The 18,769-nt window shown below is 37.0% G+C and overlaps 1 protein-coding gene across 1 annotated transcript in view; it reads left to right on the forward strand.

The window, feature by feature from the left end:
• arfgef3 (ARFGEF family member 3) overlaps positions 1-18,769 on the forward strand; it is a 66,024-nt gene that overhangs the window by 38,655 nt on the left and 8,600 nt on the right. The window contains 12 exon segments of the mRNA XM_048205842.1: positions 552-731; positions 832-973; positions 1,910-2,032; positions 2,504-2,607; positions 2,751-2,895; positions 3,149-3,277; positions 3,358-3,534; positions 3,951-4,065; positions 6,388-6,490; positions 10,564-10,695; positions 13,587-13,717; positions 16,729-17,068. Of these exon segments, the coding sequence (XP_048061799.1) occupies positions 552-731; positions 832-973; positions 1,910-2,032; positions 2,504-2,607; positions 2,751-2,895; positions 3,149-3,277; positions 3,358-3,534; positions 3,951-4,065; positions 6,388-6,490; positions 10,564-10,695; positions 13,587-13,717; positions 16,729-17,068 (1,821 nt within the window).

Below are 18,769 nucleotides of genomic sequence, written 5' to 3' on the forward strand. Positions count from 1 at the left end.
AAGAAATGAATACTTTTATTTAGCAAGGATGCATTAAATCAATCAAAAGTGGCAGTAAAGACATGTATAATGTTACAAAAGATTAGATTTCAGATAAACACTGTTCTTTTGAACTTTCTATTCATCAAATAATCCTGAAAAAAAATATTGTACACAAATATTTTGTACAATTGTACACATTAAATGTTTCTTGAGCAGCAGATCAGCATATTAGAATGATTTCTGAAGGATCATGTGACACTGAAGACTGGAGTAATGATGCTGAAAATTCAGCTTTGCATCACAGGAATAAATTACTTTGTGAAATATATTCAAATAGAAAACAGTTATTTTAAATTGTAATAATATTTCACAATATTACTGTTTTTTACTGTATTTTTAATTAAATAAATGTAGCCTTGGTGAGCAGACGAAACTTCTTTTAAAAACATTAAAAATCTTAGTGGTTCCAAACTTTTGAACTGTACTGTATATGTATATATATATATATATATATATATATGTTTAGGACTTCAAATATCAGCCCTTTCTTTTTTACCTTTTCTCCAAAGGCAGCCTGTCACAAGGAGCGGCACGTATCCCAGAAGGCCGTGTCCTTCATCCATGATGTTCTGATGGAGGTTCTGAGCAGCTGGGCAGAGCTGCCACACTTTCATTTTAACGAAGCTCTCTTCAGACCTTTTGAGCACATCATGCAGCTGGAGCTCTGCGACGAAGACGTCCAAGATCAGGTCTGACATTCTGACAAATCTCACGGCCAAGCTGAAGGATGTCTCAGTGCTCCATGTTCTGCTTGTAGTGTCTCATGCATCTGTCTGTTATGGTATACAGGTGATAACATCCATTGGAGAGCTGGTGGAGATGTGTTCAGCTCAGATCCAGTCCGGCTGGAGGCCGCTGTTCAGTGCTCTCCGAACTGTGCATGGAAACAAAACGGATGTGAAGGATTACCTGATAGGAGAATATTCTATGGGTCTGTGAAGTTTACCTTACTGTTAGTTATTTGTGCAAAGAGTATTTTTTTCTCTCATTCTGTTTATATATCCTGCATTAATGCAAAACATGCATTATAGGGATTTTTACCGGCACAAATCCTCTTTAACTGTAGTGCACAGCCTCTCACGGTTTATTGCTTTTATAACAATAAGCATTGAAGGCACAATATGTAATTTTTCGCCACTAAAGGTCGCTTATTCCAAAAAAAGTAGAGTCGGGACGGGAATCTGGCAGAAATCATGTTCATGGATGAGATTATTAATGTTACTGTAGTATGAAGCCGCACAGGGCGAGTGCTGTGGGAGCGGAAACGAGGCCGCTGGAACGACTGATAATGAGAGACTAGAGGGTAAAGCAGCGCTGTTTATCATATTAGATGCATTTGTGTGTTAAAAGTTATAATGCTACTCTGAGTGTTCGCTCGGCGGCTACTATGAGACATTTGTTTCAAACCGCATTAAGCTAGATCGATATTAGTCATGGTGAAACATGGTACTCACGGTAAATCAAGAAAATGAGATTTAAACAATAAGACTTAAACACTTTAAACATGATTAGTTTTTTTGTCAATGAATGTATCCAAACAGTTGCTCACCTGTCACCTGAAACACATAATATATTAAAGCGTCTTTGAAAACTTTGTTTGGTGCCAACAGTGAGGAAGAAGCATGTAGAGTAACTTTACTAAGTAATTTGGTTTTTGATAAATTCATGAAAAAAAAAAAAATCTTCCAAACCAATTCTTTACCCAAATACACTTTGATAAACCTATAATAATGATTAATATTTTAGAGCATACATAAGTCATTCGCCATGCTTTTCACGTCAGAAAAGTAGCTCCGGCTACTGTGCGAGAAAAATCAACCGTGAATCAATCTGAAATGCATTTCTGCTTCATTCTTCATATATGCAGGGAAGTCGCAGGCACCCGTGTTTGATGTCTTCGAAGCCTTCATTAACACAGACAACATTCAGGTGTTTGCCAACGCGGCCACTGACTACATCATGTGCCTTATGAAGTTTGTCAAAGGTTTAGGTGAGCTGCTCTTTTAAACCGTATCAGTGTGTTTTGCTTCTGTTGATCACCACATAATTGTTCACTTTAAATTAGAATTAGATATTGTTCGACTTCGACTTTTTTCTTTACAACTGATACTGATTATTTTACATTTTCAATAACCAATATGCAGAACCAATGTTTAATTGTTGTTTTAGTCCTAATTTTTGATGCAGACATATTTGATTCTATGACAAAACCATTATGCTTCAAATCCTGTGCATTTCTCACTTGAGATTGAATGATGGTTAATGTTATTTTTTACAAACAAGCTTTAAATACTGTCATAGTGGTGTAATGACATTGTTGGATACTATTCTTAAGATATTATATCTTAAAAAACAATCTGATTAAGTAGAAAAATGTGAATATGGGTAAATAAAATAGAGCTCAAACTGATTATCAGTCTCTATATAGTATAAATTAGACTTGCTGTGTGATTATTTGTAGGAGAAGTGGACTATAAGGAGATTGGGGACTGTGTTCATGTCAGTGGATACAGCTCAACAGATCTGTGCCTGCCTGCCCTGGACTATTTGAGGAAATGTTCACAGGTGGGCAAGATGAACGGATTTCTGTGCATAAACGATTTACACACTGTCAAATGTTTTTGTAATGTGGATTTGGGTCAAAGAACGAGTTTTGCATACGAAAAGAATCACAAGTGGTTTGGTGTTAATTATGAATTATTTTGCAGCTGCTTGCCAAAATCTATAAGATGCCATCCAAGCCAGTTTTCTTGGGTGCGCGGCTGGCCAGCCTCCCGATGAGAGCTCAGGAGAGATCCGTGAGCAGCGAGGATGGCATGGACTGTGTTTTAGCAGAGTTTGACGATGATACAGGTGATGAATTTACTTAATTTCTGAGGTATCATTCATATCAAGATAGCACAAATGATACGGGCTGAGTTGCACTATATGGTGAATGGTGCAAACGAGTCTGGTGGTGTGACAACTGTTAGTTCATGTTGGTTAATGCAGTAACTAATGTTAACAAATGAGACCTTATAGTAAAGTTTTACCTCATTATCTACTAACAATTTCCTGGATCTTACCTTGCATTGTATTACTGGTGCATAAAAGTCTGTATGTGCAGGTCTGATCCAGGTGTGGATTCTTCTGTTGGAGCAGCTGACGGCAGCCGTGTCAAACTGTCCTCGTCAGCATCAGCCACCTACACTTGAGCTGCTGTTTGAACTTCTGCGTGAGGTCACCAGGATACCAGGTCAGACGCCTGTGAATAACACTACTCACAATCACACTGCTGCAAACACAAACCCATACAGTCATCTTCCTCCTCCATAGGGCCTGGCTTTGCCATCTTCTCTGTCATCCAGCTCCTTCTCCCCGTCATGTCACTGTGGCTACAGCGAAGCCATGGCGAACACTCGTACTGGGACATCGCTGCGGCAAACTTCAAGCATGCCATCGGACTGTCCTGTGAACTGGTGGTGGAACATATTCACAGCTTCATCCATTCAGGTAAAACTCTCAAATCAATAATTACAGTTCATATATGTTTATATAGAGTCTTATTTCAATTTCATGAGGTTTCATGAGATTCAGTTTACTAATACCTGATGTGTGCAGTATGTGCCATGATATTTAATAATACAGAAATGTGCAGGAGTTTTAAACCCTCTCTAATATCTGGGGTCAAAACAGCTTTGACATCTCTTAAAAATATGATAATTATATTTAAACACGTTACAGAATTTTCAAAATGCTTGTACACTTTTTTTTATCCAATCGGTGATGGCTGAGGGCATTTGACCCCACACAAAAACATTGCTGAAATGTACATGTAACAGGAGGGTTAAGCTGGTGATGACTTTGAAGTGTGAAATTGGGATGTGTGTGTATGTGAATATAAATTGTGTGACTTTATGTTTTTGTAGATATTGGCTATGAGAATCTGATTAACCTGATGTTGAAAGATCTCTTCAAACTGCTGGTGTCCTGTGTGGCAGAACCAGCCGAGACCATTTCCAGAGTGGGCTGCTCCTGTATTAGGTGTGTGTGTGTGTTTGTTTGAACTTGTATTTATTACTTTGTTGGGTCCAGAAGACCCCACAAAGTACGAAAGATACAGAATGTTTGACTTTGTGGGCTCCTTTAATTGGACAAAACCAGGACAAAATCTTTTATATGAGACTAAATGTTGACTCAATTTACTATCATCCTTCCCTACACTATACCTAAACCTACCCAGCACAGGAACCAAACGTAATTTTAACATTCTTTTTTATATATATATATATATATATATATATATATATATATATATATATATATATATATATATATATATATATATATATATATATATATATATATATATATATATTATTTATTTATTTATTTATTTTTGCATGGCTCAATTGTCAGAGCATTGCAATATACAACAATATGCAATCATGTGATCATATGATCGTGGGTTTGATCCCAGGGAACACATGTACTCATAAAGTGTATATGCACTATATATCACTAAGGATAGGTTTAGGGATGGGGGTGGATGTAGTTGTTAATAACAAAATGAGTTTTGCTAAATGGAAATAGGACAAATGGTGTAAAAAGTCCTCGCATTGCATTTAAATGAACATGTATTTTGATTGGTAACGACCGTCATAGGTTAACGTGATTTCACCAAGTACAACATGTTCTTGGATCAACATCTTTGTTGTTCCTGGAACAACATTCCAATCAACCAATCCGATTTGAGGGACAAGTTACCATTTATGTCAAGTTTAGGCTTACAACCTGGATTAAGTGCTTCCACAACAGTGTTATTCAACTATCATTTCCCTCTGATTTTAGGGATAAGTTATGGGTAGGGTTAGGTTTAGGGGTTGGGAAAAGGTTAGGACTAAATTTACGGATAGGAATGTTGTTCCAGGATCAACAAAATATGTTGATCCAGGAACATGTCTTACTTGGCAAAATCACAGTGACCGACAGTAATATGTCATTTCATGGCGACAGAAGTAACACGACACTGTCATTATTTTTATGGCAGCTAGAGGGCGCATGACTTTAAAACGTAAATATAGGTTGTAATAAGGTGCTTGAAAAACGACCTATGGAGTTGTTGTTGTTTTTGGAGGACAGTCTGTGTAGGGAAGGGCCATACTATAGTGACTTTTAAGATTTTGTCAAGCATTCTTATATATGACTTTTAAGATGTTGTCTTTGTAGTATAAACAAGGGTGTGTGTCTGTGTGTTTGTGTGTGTGTGTGTGTGTGTGTTCCAAAACATATTGAACTGCCTACATAGGCAGCATTGTAGGCAAGCTCTTGATGCAAATGTTGTTCGAAAAGTTTGACAGCATGATTATTCTTTTGGACAAATTTTAAGGCATCATCGTGAATTACCTTGCAAGCTCAGTGAGAAAATCCATCTAAGGTGATGGATGAAACGTCCACCAAGCATCATTAGCTTAAAGGTCCCGTTTTTCGTGGTTTTTTGAAGCTTTGATTGTGTTTATAGTGTGCAATATAACATGTGTTCATGTTTCGCGTGTAAAAAAACACAGTATTTTTCACATAATTTACTTATCTGTATACCGCTGTTTCCACTGTCATAAAAACGGGCTGATGACTTCCTTGTTCTATGAAGTCCCTCCTTCAGAAATACGTAACGAGTTCTGATTGTGCCAGCGGTTCCTGTGTTGTGATTCGACAGCAGCTTAGCGCTCCTTGCCCGGAAAGGTCACGCCTCTTACCATAACGTGGAGATGCACGCGCTCAGTGTTATTGTAAACATGTCTTTAATTTTACCCTATCAATTTGAGCCGGAATCAGACCCGGTGATTGGACTGCGGGATGAAAATAACAGCGTTTCGACGACATGGCGACAAACACAATCTACAAACGCAACTCTTGTGTATTCCTGTGGGCGGAGGTTAGTCAAAAAACTGTTTTAGTGACGTCATTAAAGAAGGAAGTAGAGGGATGTAGTCCAAACTGGCCGTTCGATGTAGGCGACTTCTGTTAAATAAAATATCTCGCTTGGCATTGAACTTTGAGCTTTAAAATTTTACAGATTTTATTTATACTCTAACAACAACATTACACACTAACTAAAGTTTGAAACATGGGATCGCGAAGAACAGGACCTTTAACATGCTGATGTCAAACTCTACTCAAATCAATTGTGAGTCTAGTGTGACAATCACTATGTATTTCAGGTGCTTATCAGGTTATTTTCAAGATAGAAATTCATTGAAGAAGGCTTGAATTTATGCTGCAAAACATGATTAGATTAGTTTATGATGTCTCCAGTATAGTAGCAGTGGACATCATAAGTTCTGATGTGTTATGTTTGATTTCCAGGTATGTTCTGGTAACAGCAGGGCCTGTTTTCACTGAGGAGATGTGGCGGTTAGCATGCTGTGCCCTCCAGAATGCTTTCTCAGCCACCCTGGAGCCTGTGAAGGTGACTGTCACAATAACATTTACTGAAGTCTACACTGTCCAAACATCTAAACTCTGTGGTGCTGAGTTTGACACCAGGAGAAATTTAAGGTTGTAAAAAGTCTTAAATATCTTAAATGGTGTAACAAATGTCTTAATTATCTTTTTAAGAGGTCGTACATTTGCCGATGAGTGAGTGTGTCTGCACTCTGCATGCAAACGCACTCGTTGTATCCCTTTATTAAGAAAGAATACATTTTTCATTGTGCCCTAAAACATTGCCCTGTGCCTAACAAAGGTACGGGGTTCACTGATATATTCTGCATGCCTATAGCAGAACTAACTGCTAACCACTAACCAGTTTATCTTTCATGACTGTTCATGAAATTAAAAGTGAAAATTAAGAATGATCCATATGCTATAAACTTCTTGAGCTCTCTACATCTGCCTCTTAGGCGTCTAGATTTTGTGAGCTCCCTGACATTCACACAAGCTGTTTCTAAGCTAATGAAAATGAAAACCATGAATACAAATGAAAACAAGAGTAATGGAAAGTTTTGCCTCTGTAAAATCACATGGCAGCTACATTGGTTTGAACATGAAAATTCATTGTCACAGTATTTCTAAACGCATGCTCTGTCGTTGTTTACGACAATAGATGAGACTTTATGCTTAGTTTTTGGCCACATGTGGTCTTTGCTGTCTCAACTAATATCCAGGGAGTAATCTTCTTTAGGGATTAGTGTTGTGCTATTTTCTGGAAAGAAGTAAAATGGTGCTACTGTCAGGAATTTGAATAACACATGAATGTTTTGTGATAATGAGATTGTAATAATTTGACTTTTTATTTTGGCAATTAAGTTTTCTAAAGACTGCCAGTCAGCCATTGTATTGCTACCAAAACAACATTGCCTGAACCAGTGGCATGTGTTTGTCTGATCAATGGCACATAGGGAATTTTTTTATTTATCTATTTTTTTTTTTTTGCATTTCATTTAATGCTGCACATGGCAGAAAATTATAGACCTTAAAACAGTGAAAATGGTCATAGACAGAGGGGGATTGATTCACTTCCATGAAACATTGGGAATCTACTTTACTACTAATGTACTGAAATGATGGTTCAGCTAGCTCATTTTGTCTTTTAAGCCATATAAAAACTAATACGTTTACATTGAATATGGTCAAATGCCGAAAAATATTGAGGTATTCACTTAAGCTATATCATCCAACCCTAGACCTATCAGGTGTACTGAATGAAAGGTTTTCCGTTCATAGTTTCACTAAGACTGTCACTTACACACATATCCTGCTTACACTCTGATGCTCTTTTGCAGTTATATAACTGCTGCTATAAGAAATGTTGATATAGGTCAAGCACAGAGTACTGATGTGCAAGAGCTTTATTCATTCAAGCACTTAAAGAGCTTGTTCTGTACAACGTTTTTAACGGGGAGAGGATTAATGTATCACGTGTGTATAAACCGGTTTCATCCAAAAAGTGGGAAGAAAAAAGAAGAAATCTATTTGAATCTAATTCTATTTAATATATAATGTACAGTAGTGGCCAAACATATCTGTTTTTACTGACCTTACAAGTTCAATTAAACCATCAAAATATGAGGAAAAGGTTTTATATTTGTTTTAATATTTTCAATATGTGGAAGAACAAAACACTAAACTTGGTTAATGTATTTATCTGACAAAAAGAAGGTAAACTACAGCTACAGTGTTATTTTACTACATGGAAAAACTAAAAAGCTCACAGGTAAAAGCAAAAAATTGGCTACAATATAGTCAATTATTAAAATTTTGTTGGTTCTCTCATTTTTGCATGTTCATAATTTCTTTGTATGACAGCATGGCCAAAAATTATGTCGCACAATTTGGCATGATTCATTGCATTGCCATCACAAATAAAACAATTGACTCCAAGCACAACTACACAATATGCTTACAAAAATCTTTAATAAATGTTTAATAATATTTGAATTAAGCGTGATATGTGTTTGTATTTGTATTTATATACAGTCAAACCCAAAATTATTCAGACATTTTTTTATATATTTTTACTAATGGGTGCAGGACACTATAATTAATTTATGTAAGTGAGGATAGCAAAATAAAGTAAACTGTTACATATTATACCCAAAATTTCTTCACACAGTGGACTACCAGTAAAATTGATAAAAATTTGGAACCAAAAATTATTCAGACACTTTGACCTGACCATATTTTGCTTAAGTGTTATCTGACATAATTAAGATTCATTTTTTTCTGACACAGTTTAACTCTGAGATCTTGTCATATTTTATTACCATTTCTTAAACTATAGTGAATAAACTGCATAAATGTTGAAGATGGCTGAATATACAGGTGCTGGTCATATAATTAGAATATCATCAAAAAGTTGATTTATTTCACTAATTCCATTCAAAAAGTGAAACGTGTATATTAAATTCATTCATTACACACAGACTGATATATTTCAAATGTTTATTTCTTTTATTTTGATGATTATAACTGACAACTAAGAAAAATCCCAAATTCAGTATCTCAGAAAATTAGAATATTGTGAAAAGGTTCAATATTGAAGACACCTGGTGCCACACTCTATATCAGCTAATTAACTCAAAACACCTGCAAAGGCCTTTAAATGGTCTCTCAGTCTAGTTCTGTAGGCTACACAATCATGGGGAAGACTGCTGACTTGACAGTTGTCCAAAAGACGACCATTGACACCTTGCACAAAGAGGGCAAGACACAAAAGGTCATTGCAAAAGAGGCTGGCTGTTCACAGAGCTCTGTGTCCAAGCTCATTAATAGAGAGGCGAAGGGAAGGAAAAGATGTGGTAGAAAAAAAGTGTACAAGCAATAGGGATAACGGCACCCTGGAGAGGATTGTGAAACAAATTCAAAAATGTGGGGGAGATTCACAAAGAGTGGACTGCAGCTGGAGTCAGTGCTTCAAGAACCACTACGCACAGACGTATGCAAGACATGGGTTTCAGCTGTCGCATTCCTTGTGCCAAGCCACTCTTGCACAACAGACAGCGTCAGAAGCGTCTCGCCTGGGCTAAAGACAGAAAGGACAGGACTGCTGCTGAGTGGTCCAAAGTTATGTGCTCTGATGAAAGTAAATTTTGCATTTCCTTTGGAAATCAGGGTCCCAGAGTCTGGAGGAAGAGAGGAGAGGCACACAATCCACGTTGCTTGAGGTCCAGTGTAAAGTTTCCACAGTCAGTGATGGTTTGGGGTGCCATGTCATCTGCTGGTGTTGGTCCACTGTGTTTTCTGAGGTCCAAGGTCAACACAGCCGTATACCAGGAAGTTTTAGAGCACTTCATGCTTCCTGCTGCTGACCAACTTTATGGAGATGCAGATTTCATTTTCCAACAGGACTTGGCACTTGCACACAGTGCTAAAGCTACCAGTACCTGGTTTAAGGACCATGGTATCCCTGTTCTTAATTGGCCAGCAAACTCGCCTGACCTTAACCCCATAGAAAATCTATGGGGTATTGTGAAGAGGAAGATGCGATATGCCAGACCCAACAATGCAGAAGAGCTAAAGGTCCACTATCAGAGCAACCTGGGCTCTCATAACACCTGAGCAGTGCCACAGACTGATTGGACTCCATGCCACGCCGCATTGCTGCAGTAATTCAGGCAAAAGGAGCCCCAACTAAGTATTGAGTGCTTGTACATGCTCATACTTTTCATGTTCATACTTTTCAGTTGGCCAAGATTTCTAAAAATCCTTTCTTTGTATCTTAAGTAATATTCTAATTTTCTGAGATACTGAATTTGGGATTTTCCTTAGTTGTCAGTTATAATCATCAAAATTAAAAGAAATCAAACATTTGAAATATATCAGTCTGTGTGTAATGAATGAATATAATATACAAGTTTCACTTTTTGAATGGAATTAGTGAAATAAATCAACTTCTTGATGATATTCTAATTATATGACCAGCACCTGTATTTTGGTTTGACTGTACATGCATTTCCTTTAAAAAAAAAAAAAAAAAAAAAAAAAAAAAGTTATTTCTTTCTTTGTTATTGTTTCCTAATTCCCGTCTCTGCTCTCTGGTAGAATCTGTTGGCTTGTTTCCGGAGCGGTTCGGACAGTTTCACGGGAGATGCGTGTGAAGTGAAAGTAGCGGCCCCGTCACATTCCCCTTCAGCAGAGGCCGAGTACATGAGGATCCGGGCCATGGCTCAACAGGTACAGCTGCGCACCTCACCTCATTTACATCTGTAGCGTAACCAACTCATACTGTTAGAACACACTGATACTGTCAGAAAATAAAGCTACGGGTGTAAAAAGGACAGTTCTGGCTTTAATATCTGCTTTGATGAGCCACATTTGAAGACAAGTCAAGTTTATTTATATAGCGCTTTAAACAATAGGGATTGATTCAGAGCAGTTAAACAGCAAACATTTCTTCAATCATTTCAGTTATAAATTTGTTGGACAATTTCAAAGTCTGCTGTATTTGTTACATATACAGGTGCTGGTCATATAATTAGAATATTGTGAAAAAGTTCATTTTTTTATTGTAAATTATTTTTAAAAAAAAATGAAACTTTCATATATTCTAGATTCCCTACATGTAAAGTAAAACATTTCAAAAGTTGTTTTTTTTTTTTTTTTTTTTAATTTTGATGATTAGAGCGTACAGCTAATGAAAGTCCAAAATCCAGTATCTCAAAATATTAGAATATTTACATTTATATATGTAAGTTTCATTAAATGACCATCCCTACAGTATAAATTTCGGGTATCTCTTGTTCTTTGAAACCACACTAATGGGGAAGACTGCTGACTTGGCAATGGTCCAGGAGACAATCATTGACACCCTCCACAAAGAGAGTAAGTGACAGAAGGTCATTACTGAATGTGGTGGCTGTTTACAGAGTGATGTATCAAAGCATATTAAATGCAAAGTTGACTGGAAGGAAGAAATTGGGTAGGCAGAGGTGCACAAGCAACAGGGATGACCACAAGCTTGAGAATACTGTCAAGTAAAGCCGATTCAAACACTTGGGAGAGCTTCACAATGAGTCAAATGAAGCCGGAGTCAGTGCATCAAGAGTCACCACACTCAGACATCTTCAGGAAAAGGACTACTAAGCCACTTCTGAAACAGAAACGTCAGAAGCTTCTTACCTGGGCTAAGGAGAAAAAGAACTGGACAGTGAACGGTGGTCGAAAGTCCTCTTTTCAGATAAAAGTCAATTTTGCATTTCATGTTGAAATCATTTTCCCAGAGTCTGAAGGAAGACTGGAGAGGCACAGAATCCAAGCTGCTTGAAGTCTAGTGTGAAGTTTCTGAAGTTAGTAATGATTTGGGGGGCCGTGACATCTGCTGGTGTTGGTCCATTGTGTTTTATCAAGTGCAAAGTCAATGCAGCCATCTTCCAGGAGATTTTGGAGCACTTTATGCTTCCATCTGCTGACAAGCTTTATGGAGATGCTGATTTCCTTTTCCAGCAGGACTTTAGCACCTGCCCACAGTGCAAAAACCACTTCCAAGTGGTTTGCTGACCATGATATTACTGTGTTTTATTGGCCAGCCAACATGCCTGACCCCTGAATCTATGGGATATTTTCAAGAGAAAGATGAGAAACAGTCGATCCAACAATATACAGATGATCTGAAGGCTCAATAGTGCCTCAGCAGTGCACAGGCTGATCACTTCCATGCCACACTTCACTGATGCTGTAATTTGTGCTAGGACCAAGTCATTTGCTGTAATATGTGCTGCAGACCAAGTATTGAGTGTACAAATGAATAAACTTTAAAGAACTTGAACTTTTCTGTTTTGAAAATCCATTTTTTGATTGATCTTAGGAAATATTCTAATATTTTGAGATACTGGATTTTGGACTTTCATGAGCTGTATGCTCTAATCATCAAAATTAAAAAAAACAAAAAAAAAAACTTTTGAAATGTTTTACTTTACATGTAGGGAATCTAGAATATATGAAAGTTTCATTTTTAAAAATAATTTACAATAAAAAAAATGAACTTTTTGATGATATTCTAATTATATGACCAGCACCTGTATGTTAAGGGCCCCAAAAGACACTAAAACCTTGGAAAAAATAATCCTTTGCAAAGCAATATTGCCCTGCGCACATTCAGTGAGAACGAGAGTCAACACTGCCACTGAGTATATTATACTATACTACATTTTATTATACTATAGTAATAAATAGTACTAAATGTAGTCATGAAAATGCCACAATGCAAAAAATGTTCCTGACAATACAATAGGCTTCATTAGGCTTGAAGCAAAATATGAAATTATTTCTGTAGCATTAGAGTAGCTAGTGTTTTATTAAAGCGATAAATCACATGATGCCATGCACGCTTTGCTTGTTGTGCCTAACAACCCAAGGAAGTAACTGACTTTTCAAGATTGTGATGAAACCAAAAGTTAAAATGTTGTAATCTGCCAATTGAAAACCCTGTAGTGGTTGACCACTAAACTATTTTGAGGGGTAGTGTCCAACTTAATGTAAATTTCAGTTGCAGCCCTGCTTCACTCATGGTAAAGTCAGTGTAATGCACAGCCTCATGTGGCATATTGCATTAAAGACGACCATTATGTTTTTTTATATGTTCATCTTGTGTTGATCATGAAAAAGTCTCTGCAGCAGGAGTTCTTCTCTATATCAGTGTCAGTGTTTCTGAACTCCCTGAAACGCCTCCATTGAGTTTTCTTCACAATATTCCTCATTTGAAATAATTCATATGCATAATAAAGGGGCGGGGCCTGGTTGAGTTAGTTAGTAGTGTGTTGAAACTGGCAGTTATGGTAAGGGGTGGGACATTTCCCAAACACCAATCACAACACACTGCTCCAGCCGACCAATCAGAGCACATTGTGCTTTCCAGAAGGAGGGGCTTCATAGAGACAGGAACTAAACGGGAAGAGAGGAGCTGCAACAATGAAGAATATGAGGAAAATAATCAACATTCAAACAGGAAAACCTGTTCTAGTAGAGCCCAAAAATAACATCCAAGACTTTGTAAAAGAGTGCTCTTTAATTATTGTGTGTATAATTCATTGTTTATAATGGTTGGATTAATTTTTTTCTTCTTCCAGGTCTTCATGCTAGATACGCAGTGCTCACCTAAAACTCCGAGCAGCAAGGAAGGGTTTGAGCACGCTCAGTCCTGTGTGCTGATTATTGAGCTTCCTGCTGATCAGCAGTCCAATGGTCAAGCTCAGAAGAGGTGAGAGGATGGACATTTAAACTCAGACTGCCAATGTTAATTATTGTAATAAGAATGTATATATCATGATGTGATACAGGACTGCAAGAACGTGAGGGGATGCGCCGCTCCCAATATTCAGTTTAGTGGTTCATCAATATTGGTTTCAGTGACTGATTCGTAAAATAAATCCTTAAGACCAGATATTAAAGAGCCAAGTTTTATAACCTCCAATATAAAATGTTAAAGCATCATGAAACCCCGTTTCAGCAGTAGTCACTTCTCACCACAGTTTTGAAAAATGCTACAGAAGTGGGCGTGGTTAAGCTGTGGAGTGGAGGGGGATGAGGGGAGACTGACAACACAGATACAGGCTTCTGAATCTGATTTCGCTCTCAATAAAAGCATCAAAGCTTCCCACAAATGCACGCTGCAAATTACCATTACTTGCAGCACAATATACACTAGAATTTAATGCACAAATAAATGCACAGCCATTCGCATTTTGTTCTCTGCATCGAATACATACATGAACATGCTGTTGCATCTTTGATAACTTTTGAGACTTATTTTGCAGTGTTTTTATAAGCCGTTTGATTGGTTAAAGAGCCATAAAGACCAGTAACACTCACAGTGTGGATGAATCTCATTTTTGAAGAGAACATGTGCAATGCAGAAACTCTTACAAAGCAAAAACAAACACTCGTTTTTGATCCATTAATGCATCTCTCTCATACTGTTTGAAGCGCCTGTCATAGGAAATCAATGCATGCTGTTGTGAATAATTAAGCAAGGCGTTTTCTTATAGGATAAGGACATGCAGTCTCATGGATAATTATGAGACACCGATAAGTCATCACTGTACTATACTGTGACTTTGACAGAAAAACAAAAATTAAAATGAACTAATTTTCTCCTACATTCAAAACGGATGGTAACATTGACTTCTGTGATGTTCAACACACATAACTCTGTTAAAATCCAAAATTTGGTTTAGGGTTTCATGACCCTTTCAGTAAAATGAAATGGTTAAATTACAGATTAAACTGAAATGATGTTTTAATCATACAGTAACATGTGCTTGTATGTTTTCTTATTCTCTTTTGCATGCTTGACACAGAAAAATTGGGTAAGGCCGCTGCAAACAAAATCTGCATGCCTTACTGTGCTTCCATTTTAATGTAATGTTTAATACTTTTTAAGTGATCTATTTGCTTACAGAACAGGGTTGTACTCTGCATGACACTGCATTTGTTTTTGTTTTGTTTTTTTTCTATACAAAATATGCATGGAATAGAAACAAAGAAAGTTCATCTTTCATCTTTCATCTTTCTAATGAAAATTATCCCATAATTTACTCTCAAGTCATCCTAAGTGTATATGATCTTCTGTCAGACGAACACAATCTGAGTTATATTAAAATATATCCTGGCTCTTCCAAGCTTTATAATGGTAGTGAACGGCGCTCACAATTTTGAAACCCAAAAAAGTGCATCCATCCATCATAAACGTACTTCACACGACTCCACGGGGTTAAAGGTGCCATTTTTTACAAGATGTAATATAAGTCTAAGATGTCCCCTGAATGTGTCTGTGAAGTTTCAGTTCAAAATAATTAGAAATACGCCGATTCAGGTTGCGGTCCCTTTAAATCGTGCGCTCTCCACCCCCGGAGCTCGCGCTTGCCTTAAACAGTGCATAAACAAAGTTTACACAGCTAATATAACCCTCAAAATGGATCTTTACAAGATGTTCGTCATGCATACTGCATGCATGCGTCGGATTATGTGAGTTTTGTATACTGTTATATTGTTTACATTGATTCTGAATGAATTTGAGGCTGTGATCCGTGGCTAACGGCTAATGCTACACTGTTGGAGAGATTTGTAAAGAATGAAGTTGTGTTTATGAATTATACAGATTGCAAGTGTTTAATAATGAAAATAGCGACGGCTCTCTTGTCTCCATGAATACAGTAATAAACGATGGTAACTTTAACCACATTTAACAGTACATTAGCAACATGCTAACGAAACATTTAGAAAGACAATTTACAAATATCACTAAAAATATCATGATATCATGGCTCATGTCAGTTATTATTGCTCCATCTGCCATTTTTCGCTATTGTTCTTGCTTGCTTACCTAGTCTGATGATTCAGCTGTGCACAGATCCAGACGTTTTGCCCTTGTGTAATGCCTCGATCATGGGCTGGCATATGCAAATATTGGGGGCGTACACCCCGCCTGTTACGTAACAGTCTGTGTTATGTTGAGATTCGCCTGTTCTTCGGAGGTCTTTTAAACAAATGAGATTTATATAAGAAGGAGGAAACAATGGAGTTTGAGACTCACTGTATGTCATTTCCATGTACTGAACTCTTGTTATTCAACTATGCCAAGATAAATTCAATTTTTAATTCTAGGGCACCTTTAATAAAATTAATGCTTCTGAAGTGAAGCAATGCATTTTTGTGAGAAAAATATCCATATTTAAAACTTTATAAACTATAATAACTAGCTTCCGGCAGACGGCCTACACAAGTCGACTTGCATCGTGTCAGAGGTTACTCTTCCTCTGTAAGTCGACTTGCGTATGGAGGTTATTATAGTTTATAAAGTTGTAAATATGGATCTTTTTCTTACAAAAAAACATCACTTCGCTTCAAAAGGCATTTATTAACCCTCTGGAGTCATATGGATTACTTTTATGATGAGTGGGAGTGGATGCACTTTTTTGGGCTTCAAAATGTTGGTTACTATTCACTACCATTACAAAGCTTGGAAGAGCCATTTTTTTTTTAATATAACTCAGATTGTGTTCATCTGACAGAAGATAGTCATGTACACCTAGGATGGCTTGAGGGTGAGTAAATCATGGGATAATTTTGGGTAAACTAACCCTTTAAATTGTCTGTGACAAAGTTTAAAACATCTGTTTTACACATATACTACTACTCCTGATCCTAAATGAAATTCTGATCCTAAATTTAAATCAAACTGAATGAATGGTTTTATTCTGTTCTGTGCAGGATTCCCTTCAGGACTCTGGTGGTGAGTCTGCTGTCCCATCAGGTGCTCCTGCAGAACCTGTATGACATCCTCTTAGAAGAGTTTGTCAAAGGTTCTGGGAGCTCTGAGGGCCAGGGCAGAATCACGGCAGTGTCAGAGCCAAAAGCCGCAGGCTTCCTCCGCTACATCTCAATGCAGAACCTGGCCATCATCTTTGACCTGCTGCTGGACTCGTACCGCACAGCGCGGGAGTTTGACACCCGTCCGGGCCTCAAGTATCTGCTCATGAAGGTGTCAGGGGTGTGCGGAGCTGCTAACTTATACCGCCAATCTGCCATGAGCTTCAATATCTACTTTCAGGTACAGTTACATTCTTACCTCAATATGTACAAAATAATGTGAGCACCTGGGAAATGGGTTATGTTTCTTTATTAAGGTGTTTTACCAAAATGTGCCTTTAATACAGCTTCCATCTTTATTACAATAGATTAATACAACTATCAGAACATCTGCCAGTTTCTTCAGAGATGTTGAAGGAGGGAATCTGTTTCTCACTCTTCGCTCCAAAACTGTCCACAGTAGTTTAATAATGTAAATATAAATATAAGCTGACGAGGGCAGATGATGAAGTTCATCTTGGTGCTTCAGCTGTCCAGGCTTTATCATAGGATTTAGGGTTTTTTTAGGTTTTATGGAAACATGCTCTTCAGGGTGAATGTTGAGGTTTTCTGTCACTTTGCTGCAGTTGTTTTGTGTTGTTTGGACACAATCCTTCTTAGTGTTCGGTCCCTGTCATTCACTTTCTGTGTTTTCCCTCTATTCTTCTTCGCTGATTAAGTCTTGCCATGCTTTGTGTTCACAGTCATTATCACAAAAACTGTTGTTCTTAAAACACACAACAATTGGGCGGTTAAGGTTACAGATGTTCTTGTTAAACAGGCAGCAGTGATTGGCCCTTTTTGCACGTCTAACAATTTACCCATTTCACTCACAGCTTGTACTAAACACTGCTGAAAACCACTTATACTGCACTGATAATCAAACTAGAGAATATAAATAACAAAGATATATAAAAGATTTTTTTTTCAATGTAGCCTACAACAAATGATATTAACCTTATAATAATGGGTGTTCACATTTTGTCCAACCCCTGTACATATGTGTGTGTGTATGTGTGTGTGTGTACTGATGATCAATAATTAATAGGTTTTTAAAAATACATTAGCTAATGTTAAAAGCAGTTATTTTGAACTTTTTATTTAATAAATGTTTCATGGTTTCCACAAACATATTCAGTAGCAAAAACTATTTTCAACATAGTAAATGTATTTTAAAAAAGTAATAATAAGAAATTAAAATGATTTCTGAAGGATCATGTGACTGAAGACTGGAGTAATGATGCTGAAAATTCAGCTTTGATCACAGGAATAAATTACATTTTACAATATATTAACATAGAAAACGTTCTAAATTATAAAAATATTTCACAATATTGCTGTTTTTATTGTATTTTTTATCAAATAGATACAGCCTAAGAGAGCATAAGAGACATATTTTTCGAAAACAACAAATTTATTCCAAACTTGACTATGTACTTGACGGTATTTTAAATCCTATTTAAATCCAAACAGTGACTTTTTTTTGGGCCGGGCAGTGTATATATTAAAGGTGCCCTAGATTATGTTTTTAAAAGATGTAATATAAGTCTAAGGTGTCCCCTGAATGTGTCTGTGAAGTTTCAGCTCAAAATACCCCATAGACTTTTTTTAATTTATTTTTTTAACTGCCTATTTTGGGGCATCATTATAAACGTGCCGATTTTATGCTGCGGCCCCATTAAATCCAGTGCTCTCCGCCCACAGAGCTCGCGCTTGCCTTTAACAGTGCCTTAACAAAGTTTACACAGCTAATATAACCCTCAAAATGGATCTTTACAAAGTGTTTGTCATGCATGCGTCGGATTATGTGAGTATTGTATACTGTTATATTGTTTACTTCTGATTTTGAGTGAGTTTGATAGTGCTCCGTGGCTAACGGCTAATGCTACACTGTTGGAGAGAT

This window comes from Megalobrama amblycephala, linkage group LG10 (assembly GCF_018812025.1).
Source record: "Megalobrama amblycephala isolate DHTTF-2021 linkage group LG10, ASM1881202v1, whole genome shotgun sequence".
NCBI lineage: Eukaryota > Metazoa > Chordata > Actinopteri > Cypriniformes > Xenocyprididae > Megalobrama > Megalobrama amblycephala.